General features: G+C 43.9%; 1 protein-coding gene across 1 annotated transcript in view; it reads right to left on the reverse strand.

Annotated features, from left to right (window-relative positions):
* The window catches only part of LOC141095592 (uncharacterized), a 52,366-nt gene that overhangs the window by 31,903 nt on the left and 6,270 nt on the right, over window positions 1-14,193 (reverse strand). Inside the window, exons 5-12 of the mRNA XM_073581685.1 lie at window positions 12,218-12,248; window positions 9,509-9,598; window positions 6,333-6,427; window positions 5,661-5,730; window positions 2,492-2,607; window positions 1,602-1,659; window positions 925-1,464; window positions 185-240 (exon numbers count right to left, since the gene is read on the reverse strand). Coding sequence (XP_073437786.1) covers window positions 185-240; window positions 925-1,464; window positions 1,602-1,659; window positions 2,492-2,607; window positions 5,661-5,730; window positions 6,333-6,427; window positions 9,509-9,598; window positions 12,218-12,248 — 1,056 coding nt within the window. The remainder of the gene's footprint in view (window positions 1-184; window positions 241-924; window positions 1,465-1,601; window positions 1,660-2,491; window positions 2,608-5,660; window positions 5,731-6,332; window positions 6,428-9,508; window positions 9,599-12,217; window positions 12,249-14,193) is intronic.

Consider the following 14,193-nt stretch of genomic DNA (forward strand, 5'->3'; position numbering starts at 1 on the left):
AGATGACCCCAGCGCTGCAAAGCAACAGTACTAACCACTAAGCCACCATTGTGTAACATCACCTTAGGGTAGCATCCAAGTCACCTGACCGGAGCATGGCAAAAATCATTATATTTAACACATTTGCACTATTTTCACTGGTTACCAATTGTATGAACTGCGTTAAAACTCAACAACCATTTACCTATCATCACGCACTTCTTCCTTTGCTATCTGTTTTTCTTGCTGATTTTCTTTTATCTGCACAAATGAACAAAAAATCATGCATGAATACAGATTGCATTTACAACATATCGTAACTTCAGCTGATACAATATCATCATGCTGCCATATTGTGCTAAGGTGATATTGCAACAAGGAGAGTCAGAGAAGCTCCTGGGCCGCAAAATCTCCAACAGAACCCCCAACTACGATGTCACAGAAATGTGATAGTGATGGTTCTCTCATATTGGTCAAAAGGACCTTTTGGGGCCTCCTTAGGCTCCAGGATCCAGGTGCGAGTGCACACCTGCACCTTCTGTAGAGCTCACATAACACCACCACATAATGCCCAAATAATACTCCCACATAATACTACCAAAGGGTTCCCAACAATTACACCACATAAGGCTAACTAACATTGGTTGTTCTAGTATTTTCCTCCTAGGACCCCCTGGAGTATGTCACCTCTAAAACAAGCCCCAATGGAGGCACTTTTTAATTAAAAGAATTTGATTTGGAGGCGACATACTGTACAGCTGTACTTCCATATAGGTCTGACATGTAAACCCATAGGGTTCCATATTCTGCTGTATAGGATCCATGGAGGAGGCCTGAAGGTCAATAGCAAGGTCTAAAATCTCACTGGTGCCCCTTGAGAAGTGCAAAAACATGCATTGTTATTATTGAAAAAATGGAAAACGATTGCGACAAGTGTGAACTGACCTGTAACTTCACAGGAGGATCTTTTTGTGACTGTTTATCACTTTCTAACTTTTCTTCAGATCGGTGTCTTGGCTTGGAACGAAGGCTTTGTCGTCTACCCAGCTGTTTTCCTACAGACTTTGAGGGCTCTGGTCCACTTGGTCTCCCCTGCTCCTTATCCCTCTGAGACTGAGCGCTAGGTTTAATGGCCGTCATATCACCTCCTTCATCGAGTTTAGCTCTTCCTTTCCCTGAAGATGATGGGGTTCCTTGTAGCTTCGTTACAGACTTTTTTAAGTTATAAACGATTTCTGGAACCTGCTGTTGTATTTTTTTATTTTCTGCTTTATCTACCGGTCTCTCAATTGCTGTTTTTCTTGATTTGCTATTATCTTGGACGACCATCTTTTCTGTACCGGAGACAGCATTGGGCCTTCTTCCTTTTCTCTTACGAGACTTTAATTTTTGTTTCTTAATTTTTACTTTTTTTTCACTTCCCGTTGTCTCTTCCTTTGGATTTAGTGAAAGAAACTGATCCTTACTTTCTGGCCCCCCATTTATCTAAACAACAGAAAGGAAACTTACTAGTCTGAGAACAGTGGCACGATCATACTATCAATGCTAAGTGCTGTCAAATTTATATATATATATATATATATATTTTTTTTTTTTTTTAAGTTTCTATACTGACTTCTTACCTTGGTGTCTGCCATATAATCGCTCCTTGGTTCTGTAGTAGTGGATGTACCCAAATCTCTGCAAGCAACACGTCACATACAGATGAAATGGCAAACAAACACATCCAAATCCTACAGTAATGTGTAGAACTGAACATTTTATGCAATGCAATCCAATAAAAAGTGGAAAATAAAACTCGGCTGATTTTATGTACTCTTGAAATTTGTGTACTCAAGTTTGCGACATTTTAGCATGTGCATAAGGCAACAAAGAGGATAAAGTAAAAAAATAAAGAGCATTTGGAGGGGAGCATGCAAAGGCAACAAGCATAAAGCTGATGCTCTAAAATATGTGGATAGCTGATACAAGTGCCCTCCAGGGCAATGCAAGAGTGATTGAAAGCGAATACCAACATTAAGAACAGTTTACAGTTTTCCCTACTTGCAACTATTTCCGCATGCCTAAAATTAGAGCTTGTCCATCTTTGGGGACATTTTTTTTTTTAATTTAAGTGCGTGTATTTGCAGCTAAAAACAGTTTGTTTTTTTTTGCAATTGGGTTTTATTAAAAATATTGTATTGTTTGGTTTTACAGTTCTTTTTTTTTTCTGTGCACATTCTACTTCAATATGATCTGTGATCATAAATTAACTGAGAAAAATTTGAAAAAAGACGAATAAAAGAGTTACAAACTCACTGTCACACATCATAGCGAGCTCACCGATGGATTCTCAGGTAACTCATTCTATAGCCAGCAGTACACAATTCAACAACGAGGCCAAAGAAAGCAAATGGTGCAAAATTAATGCTGAAACCCAATTGCAAATATAATTTTTATTCCAAAAATATATTTAAAAAAGGCCACCGAAGATGCACAACCCCCTTTAAACAGTTTTGTTTCCTTTACTTACCTCTGATCTAGATCATATGTGTATTCAGTCTCAGAAAAACCTATGTCCCCTTCTTTTTGTATTTTAGGTTTTTTGTGAAGAGAAGATGCAGGAGACTCTGCGGGGGGCGCTCCTCCCTAGGTAAATAATTAAAATAAAATAATGAGACATACGAAAGCTGCCAGAATCCCAACGCCTCCCATTTATTGTGCCCCGGGATCAGCATAAAGGCCCTATCCTTTTTCATACATTTTTGCCAAATATTCATGTGAAGAGACCTCAGGGCTGTGCTGCGCGATGACCTTGGTCGTACGACAGAACAGTCGCTGATAATTCGGTGTGAGTCATCGGTGTAAACAGTCACCCCTCATTCATTACAATGGGAGACATGGACAACTGTCATCACACAAATTATTAATACTTTTAACAATAGGCACCAAGGGGATCAAAAACACAAAATAATCAGAAATGCTGACGATTACGGATGGGGACAGAACAATCAATAACACGATCGTTCTGTGCATGTTATCGGCAGCACATCTCCTGTTTACATGGAGCAACGAGCTGCCGAATGTAATCTTTTTTTTTTACAGCATAAGCCATCTAGTAATCCAATAAATGAGAATATTAATTGTTCGTCGGGTGAGTGTCGATATGTTTACACAGGACAATAATCGGGAGTGAGTGTTCTTATGAATGCTTGTTCACTGGTTTCTCGTCTGACTAAATGCACCTTATGCCAGGTTAAAAATCATTGATATTCGTGGCCCAAATAGGGACTGTGCTGTTGATAATATCATGCTATAAGGGGACAGAGTGATCGTGTTAATGATCGCTCTGTCCCAATCAGTGCTCATCGGCTTGTAAACAAGCTCCGATCAACTTTTACATATGCTCCTATAAACGATCCAATCACTGGCAAATGAGCATTTTACTTGTTCGTCGGATGATCGTCAGCATGTTTACACAGGATGAATGAGTGTGGTTCACTGACACTCAGGCGTTCTAAATGCATCTTTTAATACCGAGCATCACATACAAGTCCTTCATCAGGTTTGTGCACAGTCCGATAAAGAATGATGGACAATGCAATAGTTCTGTCCCATACAGTCTCCATACAGCATCATGTCATCAGTAACCCTGGGCCTGATTACACGGGGTGATGCACTAATAACAATGATTTTTCCTGCTCATCAGTTCGGTAATCGCCAATGAGTCTACACAGGTCAATAATTAGGGACAATTGTCAGCTCATCTAAATGCACCTTTAGGCCGGCTCTACACATTAGATGGCTGTCGGCCAAACGATGCTTCAGCCAATCATTAGGCCCACAGGAATCCCACATATACCGGAGTCGCTCGTTTGGTGGAGAGCTCCTGTGTTCTTTATGAAAAACCCGCCAACTGGCACGTTGGCCGACGGCTTATCTACAGGAGGACAATGCGACCAGCAGTCCAAAAATCAGAACTGTCCGATCGACATCTCTGCTGGCCAGCACCCCCATGCACAATAGACCGTCTGCCTAAGTCGTCAATGTCGTCGGCTTCAGCCAGCATTGGTCTAATGTGTACGGCGGCCTTAAGTCACAGAACAGTTACACCAAAGCAGCAGATGCAAATCTAGAGCCACAGACCACACACTGTGTGCTGCAATCCCATACCAGCATGCAAACATGCAACCCGGCAGAGGAGCACTGGAAATTGCACAATGTCATTGTGTGTTAGTACATTGCAATTTACAGCGCACATGCACAATTAAATGCAAGTCGTGCATCCGAAGTCATCGTGTAGACGTTGCCTTAAAGAGGGCATTCCTGTAATAAACTGCTAGACCTGTGAGGTCTACTAGGAGCAGGGATCCCATGTCTGGGGACTACAGATATCAGCTTTCTTAGGCATTATTTGCAACTATCAATCTATTCAATGGGGAGATGGGAACCCAACTATGGGGTCTCAGCAGTCTGACCCCGCTCTTGCAGTTATCAGATGGAAAAAGGGATAACGTGTTTTGCCGATATCCCTCCAAGTTTCTCACAATTTAGCTAAGGAAAATGGTCATCAAACATTTATAGGACACAGTGACTATGATGTACTGTAGTCAGGTCTGCAGAACAAGAAAGACGCCTCCTAATCCCCTCACAGAACTAACAGTGGGGTCCGCCGCCCAGCACTCTCCCATTAGTCCTAACTCCACAAGAGCAGTATTCATTCTGCGCTGCTGTGTGGGAGTGAGCGATCTCTGTGCATGAGAAGGATGAATCAATGTACCCATCTGATGAAACAATAATCAAATTGTGCTTTCTGACAGAACCGTGAACCAAAACCTCTCATTCATGAAAAGACACCGGCTCCATCTTCCATGTAGGCTACATTTGTGAAGTATGTTTGGTGAATACAGAGACACCACTTTCCAATGTATAAATAATCTGCACATACACTTTAAAGCACATGTGTGACAAGATTTCACAATACAATCTGCATAGGTTATCAACTACGTATCTCAACCTGATGAGGCTGATGTGATTACTTTGAAATTCCATGTCAGAATGGCTACCTAATCCTGATATTATCCTCAGCTCTATCTGGGCTCATAAAATGCTCGTCTGAATGTAGGGTGGCAAAACTTTCCAAAAGGATTATACAGCCACTCTGACATGATTTTCAATGAAAACACACCAGCCTCATCAGGTCCATGGGATCTATTTCAAGGGATTACCCACTTTCACAAAAGTGGTGCCCAAACAATTGCATAGTTGTAAAACAACAGAAAACAGATAGTATACTATGTACCCTCTCCGGTTTCAGTGACATCTCAGCGCCGCTGCTCCGGTGTCTGGCTGCAGAAGTGACAGCAATACTACAATGCAGATAACCGCTGCAGCCAATCATTGAGCTCCCTGGATGAAGAGAACACAAACCAATAAATTCAGCTATTGGCTACAGGGATGATGTTCCCTGCAGAAGTGATATCACTGCTGCCAGAGAGTGGAGTGCAGCGCTGCATCCCGATGGTGTATTAGTAATGTTTGCTGTTTTTCAACTATGAAATCATTTGGGCTCCACTTTTGTCAAAGTGGAAAATCCCTTTTATTATTATATTATGAAATCTGGTGACAGATGCAATAAGTCATTAGCGAGATGACACAGGAGTGCCCGTCTGACCTACGTATGCTGCAAGAAAACCCCTTACCTGTAGCGGTGCTCTGTCCTGGATTCTGAATAGTTTTATAACTTTTTCAAGTTCTTCATCTGATCTGTAACTAAAAATGACACAAGATTCTGATCTGAAGGTGAAGAGAAACCAAAGCATTGCTACAGCGGACAATTGTGCAGCATTCTCCAGAGCGAATATTTCCATGTTTTAGGAAATTCGAGGATTCTGCTCACTTCTCGTACTATTGACATCAATCTCGTCCAATCACAGTGGGGAGAGCAGCGTCTCAGAATGTTCTCCAAAGAGATGTCACCAATGGTGGCAGCTCCAGAATGGAGGAACAGAGGCAGGATCCTTGGGCCAGGTGTTCACACATTACATCTAGTGGTTCTGTCAGAATCTCCGAAAAAAGGGGACTGGGAGCGAGCCCCGGGCATGATGCAGAAATGCCATGTGAACAGGGCCTTAAAGGACCAGGTATATGGAACTATATACTTGATGTGTAAAGTCAAGTTTTCAATTTGGACTGAAGGACTGCGTTCACAGAATTTACCAGAAAGTGTTCTGGCTATGTGCACACAGCGCCTTTTAGACACGGGCGCAGCCGCTGAGTGATAGGAGGGCTGGATGCGCTCAGATTATCACTGATGATGACACTTATATTTAGCCTGCAGCACATATGATAATAACGCTAATGGATACACTTACTCATGTGTTATGTCGCTGTCTGTCACAGCAGGAAGAATAGAAGCTTGATCCTTCTCCAAACTTGGTGTTAGCAAAGGGGGAGAGTTCTGGCCTGCCTAAATTATAGGAAAGGGTAAAATAGATAATGATAATAGTGGAATGATGAGAGATAGAGAGATAGTCTTGACAAAGACCGTGCTGTGAGGTAGAAACGTTGCACCATTTGGTGCTGGATTAAAGTCCACATTTTTCCTGTAACTGGAGGGCTGCCTGATTTTTTTCTTATTTATATTTTTGCGTTGGACAACCGCATTATTCAGGACTATTACACCAAAAATCTGCTGCTCAAGCTTGTGCTGCTATCTGTTTTTTCTATTTAGATAGATAGATAGATAGATAGATAGATAGATAGATAGATAATAGGATAGACAGAGCTTGACAAAGACTGTGCTGTAACGTCGAAACGTTGCACCACTTGGTGCTGGGTTAAAGCCCACTATTTTTCCTTGAACTGGAGTGCTGCCTGATTTTTTCCATTTAGATAGAGAGATAAATAGATATGAGGATAGATAGATAATAGATAGATAGAATGATATATAGATAAAAATAGATATGAGGATAGATAGATAGATAGATAGATAGAAACCTTCAAGAAGAACCTGAAGACCCACCAGTTCCGACAAGCCTACAGCCTGCAATGATCCTCGGTCTACTGAACCATCACCCGACCTGCTCTACCCTCTCCTAGAGTATCCTCACCCATCCCTGTAGACTGTGAGCCCTCGTGGGCAGGGTCCCCTCTCCTTATGTACTTGTGTGTCCCTTGTCTTACACATGTTTATTATACTTGTCTATACTTCCCCTTTTCACATGTAAAGCGCCATGGAATAAATGGCGCTATATACACTCACTGGCCACTTTATTAGGTACACCTGTCCAACTGTGTGTTAAGACTTAATTTCTAATCAGCCAATCACATGGCGGCAACTCAGTGCATTTAGGCATGTAGACATGGTCAAGACAATCTCCTGCAGTTCAAACCGAGCATCAGTATGGGGAAGAAAGGTGATTTGAGTGCCTTTGAACGTGGCATGATTGTTGGTGCCAGAAGGGCTGGTCTGAGAATTTCAGAAACTGCTGATCTACTGGGATTTTCACGCACAACCATCTCTAGGGTTTACAGAGAATGGTCCGAAAAAGAAAAAAAATCCAGTGAGCGGCAGTTCTGTGGCCGGAAATGCCTTGTTGATGCCAGAGGTCAGAGGAGAATGGGCATACTGGTTCGAGCTGATAGAAAGGCAACAGTGACTCAAATTGCCACCCGTTACAACCAAGGTAGGCAGAAGAGCATCTCTGAACGCACAGTGCGTCGAACTTTGAGGCAGATGGGCTACAGCAGCAGAAGACCACACTGGGTACCACTCCTCTCAGCTAAGAACAGGAAACTGAGGCTACAATTTGCACAAGCTCATCGAAATTGGACAGTAGAAGATTGGAAAAACGTTGCCTGGTCTGATGAGTCTCGATTTCTGCTGCGACATTCGGATGGTAGGGTCAGAATTTGGCGTAAACAACATGAAAGCATGGATCCATCCAGCCTTGTATCAACGGTTCAGGCTGGTGGTGGTGGTGTCATGGTGTGGGGAATTTTTTCTTGGCACTCTTTGGGCCCCTTGGTACCAATTGAGCATCGTTGCAACGCCACAGCCTACCTGAGTATTGTTGCTGACCATGTCCATCCCTTTATGACCACAATGTACCCAACATCTGATGGCTACTTTCAGCAGGATAATGCGCCATGTCATAAAGCTCGAATCATCTCAGATTGGTTTCTTGAACATGACAATGAGTTCACTGTACTCAAATGGCCTCCTCAGTCACCAGATCTCAATCCAATAGAGCATCTTTGGGATGTGGTGGAACGGGAGATTCGCATCAGGGATGTGCAGCCGACAAATCTGCGCCAACTGTGTGATGCCATCATGTCAATATGGTCCAAAATCTCTGAGGAATGCTTCCAGCACCTTGTTGAATCTCTGCCACGAAGAATTGAGGCAGTTCTGAAGGCAAAAGGGGGTCCAACCCGTTACTAGCATGGTGTACCTAATAAAGTGGCCAGTGAGTGTAAATGCATAATAATAATAATAATAATAGATAGATAAGCGGATAGACAGACGGACAGATAGATAGAAAGATAGATAGATAGATAGATAGATAGATAGATATGAGGATAGATAGATAGATAGATAGATAGATAGATAGATCTGAGATTACAGAAACATTGATAAAATACAATGAAAATATCAGCGCTTCCCCTACAGAAAAGGTTCTAATCAGTAAAACAAAGCTTCACCATATAAAGGCACAATCTGCCCCTGTGCTTCTGATACTATAATGCAAAAACTTATATAGCCTTGCGCTATGGTACTGATGAATGATTATGAATCTAGGTATCAAAATTACGAAAACTGACCTGGAGATATCTGGTAAAAAACAATCCTGCTCCACTTTGAAGATGAGATGTATTTCTATGCAGTAATGTTCTGGAATTCAATAGTGGTCGGTGTTGGTCACTAGTTCATAGTAGATGTCCAGGCGCACATGTTCACCTTTGTGTGTATAATGCCCCCAGGTAAGGGAGGTTTAATGAGCTGCTGTAGTTCTTATCCCACTAGTCAGAGATGCAAATTCATAAAATTCTGTTTCCGTCTAATCATGGAGCAATCCCACGTGAGAGAGTGTGTTGGAGATTAAAAATTAGATTTATAGCCGCAGTTTACACTACGCTATTTGTATTAGTTAAAAAATTCCAAGATTGTGATGCCAGAGTACCGTAATCCAGTGTGCCAGCCGGTCAGACTGACCCAGGCTATCCACTAAGAAAACACCGGCCTATGCTGTACAGACGTCACCAGTTGGGGGTTTCCAAAAAAAATAAAATAAAACACTAGGTGTCTGCATTCCTACGCATTTCAGGTATCTAATCTTCAAAGTTGGGTAGGTTTGTTTTTTCCACATAGCTACAGGTCAGTTTCTGTAATGGTTGATATCTAGATTCATAATCGGTACCATAGCACAAGGCTATACAAGTTTTTGCAGAAATATAGATAAATTGCTAGCTCTTGGATCATGATATATGGATAGGTAAGTTGCAGAAAATAACTTAGATTGCTTCATTGTTACCCATAAAAACTCACCCTCCAAGTGAGGAATTTCCTTAGCTCAGTTTCTAAGAATCTTTTCTCCTGCAGGAGCACTCGGTAGTTTGTTTTTACCTTGATGTATTTCTAAGAGAATTACCAAATATTAGCTATACATGATATTAATAATTGTGACCAATGATAATGAACAGAACGTCATTCATGTAGAATAAACAATCTATAAGAAATTATAACTTACAAGTACTAATCAGTCTTCCTCTCACAAAACTCTCGCTTCTCCAATCTGTCCTGCATCCTGCAGCCAGGCTCATATTTTTGTCCAGCTGCTACACCGATGCCTTCACCCTGTGCCAGTCATTGCACTGGTTGCCCATCCATTACAGAGCCGCACTGCATTATATCTCCTCCCTCATCTGTCTACCCGTGCTCTCTATTCTGTTTTTGATCTAAAACTAACATCCGCCACAATCTGAACCTCACATTCCCGATTCCAAGCCTTTTCTCCACAAGCTCTCAGAAATGCACCGCACCACCCGAATCAGTCAGATTTATTCCCAGTGTCCACAGTTCTAAGTCTGTCCAAAAAATACATCTTTGTAGGCAGACATATCACTAATATAACTTATCATTTCTCCCATATTACATTTTTCCTCACAACATGACCCTTTCTACACTCAGTTTCCACCACACATGCACTCAGTAGCATGTCATACTATACATAGTTACTGGCTGGTGAACAGTTCATGCAGCTTTACATGACTACCCTAATTCTACTGAGGGCTGAACCATACCCTCCAAGCAATTTTTCCTTTTGTGTTGCCCCCATTTACTCGTAGATTGTAAACTTGTGATCGGGACCCTCAATATGTTGGTGATATACATTAATTATTATTATTTTATTATAAGAATCATTGAAGGAACACCCCAGAGAAAAAAATCTAACAGGTGTCATGCTTAGAGCAGGCCACAGCGGGGTGGTGCATGACTTACCGTTTTGGGGATTTGAGTAATGTGCCGCCACATAAAGCTTTGTACCAATAACACCATAATATAGCAGTTTTAGAAGTTCTCCTCTAAGATATAAAATGTTTTCTTCCCAAACCAATCTCTAGCATTAAAAGGGTGCTTCCAGAATCAAAAGTTATCAGCTATCCACAGGATAGATGCCAAGTGTCTGATCGCTGGGGTGCTACCACTAGAACATTCCAATGATCACAAGAACATGGGTCCCATGTCTCATATTGTAATGGATGGAAAAAAGTTGCACTCTGTAGTGCTAAAGCATGTCAATGTGAAATATATGAAATATGAATATCAATACGGCTTCTGGATACTAGGAAAAAATGAGACGCTTAGCACATAATTTGGCCAATTCATGCATGCCCATCAACCAACGACAAAACTGCTGGGTTCTAATGTGTCTAATGTGAATACCTCTCTAAGACTGAAGTCTGAATTCCTGGGTAGATGTGAATTCCTCTCTCCATGTCTAATTTTATCGGTAGGTAGGACCCTGCTGCAATTAAAATCCACAACATTGTTTATTGTGTATGGACGTAGCTGCTCCTAGTTGGCACCTGTTCACATTAGATTGGAAGTGCCAGTCAGTCTTTTTGTAACATTATAATGGAGCACCAATTGATTATGCGTGCTTCCCTCCATCAATGTCTAGGAGATTGATATACTGTAGATAGCTCAGTGTTCTACTTGGCTACCTGTCGATGCGATGGACTTTGAACGGAAAGGAAAGGCAGGACACATGCTCCATCAATATAAATGGGGTACAAAGGACCCATGTTCTTGAGATCGGAGAAGGTCATCTTTTTTTCTGAAAATGTGATAAGTTTGGGTTTTGGGAACTGCCCTTTGAGACTGTTGGTAATATACAATGCTGCCATTATAGCAACCCACTAGTGATGAAGAGCAAGTCAATTTATACTGCTCTGCAATAGTGATGAGCGAGTATACTCGTTGCTCGGGTTTTCTCAAGCATACTCAGGTGGTGTCCTACGAGTATTTTGGCGTGCTCGGTGATTTAGTTTTTGTCCACGCAGCTGCATGATTTACGGCTGCTAGACAGCCTGAATACATGTGGGGATTGCCTGTTTGTTAGGGAATTCCCACATGTATTCAGGCTGTCTGGCAGCCGCAAATCATGTAGCTGCGTCGACAAAAACTAAATCTCCGAGCACATCCAAATTCTCGTAGGACACCCGAGCATGTTCGGGAAAACCCGAGCAACGATTATACTCGCTCATCACTACCCTGCAACAATGTCCTGTCCAGTTCTCTGTGCCAGCCAGACCAGGTCAGTCCTCACTTCTATGGTCTGGCATCCTTGGTGCTTATGGTGCTTACTAGGCCGCACAACATCATGACGTTATGTGAGGTCTAGTAAGCGCTAAAGGTGTCCAAAGTGCTAGGCTGACCATGACGGGTGCAGAAATGAAGGCCAACTACCTCGAAGGACTGGACTATATCAGATCAGGGCAGCACAAATCAAATTGCTCATCTCTACTGCTAACAAAATCTTATTGCCAAATTGTCACATACACACTGCTAGGATTTTGCTGTGCTTACCATTTTGAGTAGTCATCATGTGACTGCTCATAAACAATATGCCTACATGTAGTTACGTGGTTACGTGCTCCATTGACAGGGCATGTATTTTATTGTCCTCCACGTGACCTTAAAAGATGGGAAAATTGGCCACGTGGCACATACATCATGATATTTAAGACTTACATTTTCGGTTTCTTCCTGGTCTTTTCCGAGCCTATATCAAGAAAGCAAAACATAACAATAGTGAATGTGCCACACTGAGTTTATCATTAGGACTTATATACTGCACACCCGTATCACTGATGTGACAAAGCAACCGTCCCTCGAAACGTAAACGGTTATTCCAATGTCATCAAATCATTGCTAGGATACAATATCACTATGGCTATGTTCACATGTCCATTCATCAGAACAGATCCAGCAGCAATCCGATGGCAAAAAGTTCTGCACACACGTTGAAGTCTATGGAATACAGATCCATTAATTTGCCATCCGTTTTTTTTCCCATCTGAAAGGATCCATTTCTTACTTAATGGATCAGTTTCAAATAGATGATTATGTGGGGAAAGTGACTTGACAGACAAACGTGACTGGCAGTAGGAGGGGATGATTTGTACACCAGATATTGACAGGACGGAAGAGTGACAGCTAGGAAAGGTAGATAGGAGGGTGTGGTACCGAGAAATAACCACAAGATGGCAGGGGAGAGTAGTGCAGGACTTAACAACAGCTTATGGCTCAAGAAACGCACAGTCATGGGGGGCAGGGAGATAGGAACCCAAGAGTGGAATTCCTGGTGAGAGAGGGGATAAGTAGGAGTGGCTGGGGTTCCAGAGGGTTCAGTCCCGGGAGGAGCTTAGTAGAAGAAGACAGAAGACAGAGAACGGAGAAAGCTCAGCCAGGGGACGGACGGAGAGGACAGTCAGGGGGGTGGCCCTGACACGATGTACCGCAGGACAGGCGAGGTGAGGTACCGCAGGACAAGTGAGGCCCCGGGAGTACCGACTGGATGGCAACCTCGGGCAGGTGAAGCGCTGGTGGTAGATGCGTCTAGGATGGCCCCAGTGAAAGATTCGCGAGGGACACCAACACGACTAAAAGACAGGTGAAAAGGTACCCGGGCCTGGAGACGGAGAATTGTACAACAGGCTGCGGTACGTGGCAGTGGTCGTCAAGAGGACGACGAAATAAACCTGGAACTGTTACACCTGAATACTGTCTCTGTCTCGTCTGTGCCTCTTCTGGTAAGCAGGGGTCCACCCCCCAAGCCTGGCCCCTACCACATTTGGCGTAGTCGGCAGGATCGCCGCCGCTAATACGACATCTTCTGCGGCAGGCCTGCGTCTGAAGAACCCGACAGGACTTGGACTGCCCTTCTGTGGACTACAAATATCTGTGGATTACAAATACTTGTGGATTACAAACACCTGTGGATTATAAATTGGGGACGTTGTTCCGGATCATCGCTATGGGTCCGAGGCGGCACCAGATTCCGTCCAAGATGTCGGTGGTACTCCAGTGCTGGGAAGAGTCCCGGGCATTTGCAGTCGTTTTGGACGGACTGTGACCCCCTCCAACATACCCCTGGATGGAGCGGTGTGTGTCTGGAGACCGCCGCCCCCTCATACTGGACCCGGGCAACTGGGTGGAGAAGACGGCCATCATCCCACCCAGGGGCGGGAGTGGCCAGGAAGAGAAGGCTGACTGCGGCTGCTTGGCGCCATTCGACTGTTGCCCACCGGACGGGATGCGACGCTGCAGTTGCCGTGGCCTCGGTCGCCTGGAGTGGCAATTGCGTCGGGAGATCGAGTCTCGCTGGGAGACCAGCTTCTTGCAGTCACGGACAGTCCTCCAGACTTCGAGTGGAGAAGAGGAGTGACGGCGGACCCCGCGGGAGCGGCCGCCAAAGACACCACCGGAGAGCCTCCCCGCGGTATCCCCGAGCCTGGAGGCTAGCCCTGCCGGATGGCGGGGTGAAGAAGGAGGCTGCAGGAGGAGCTGTGGGATGACGTGTCGGAGGCCGCGGTGCCGGGGAAGGTGATAGTTCCCCCGGCTCTGCCGGCAGCTCCGCAAGTGGCCCCCACCACTTGGCCACAGCGCGCGGCCTCCTGTGCTCCTGGAAGCCCGGCGCGGAGGGCTCTGAAGCCGGTCACTACTCC

Source organism: Dendrobates tinctorius, unplaced genomic scaffold, assembly GCF_039654945.1.
Source record: "Dendrobates tinctorius isolate UK_male_01 unplaced genomic scaffold, ASM3965494v1 ptg000070l, whole genome shotgun sequence".
NCBI classification, from domain to species: Eukaryota; Metazoa; Chordata; class Amphibia; order Anura; family Dendrobatidae; genus Dendrobates; species Dendrobates tinctorius.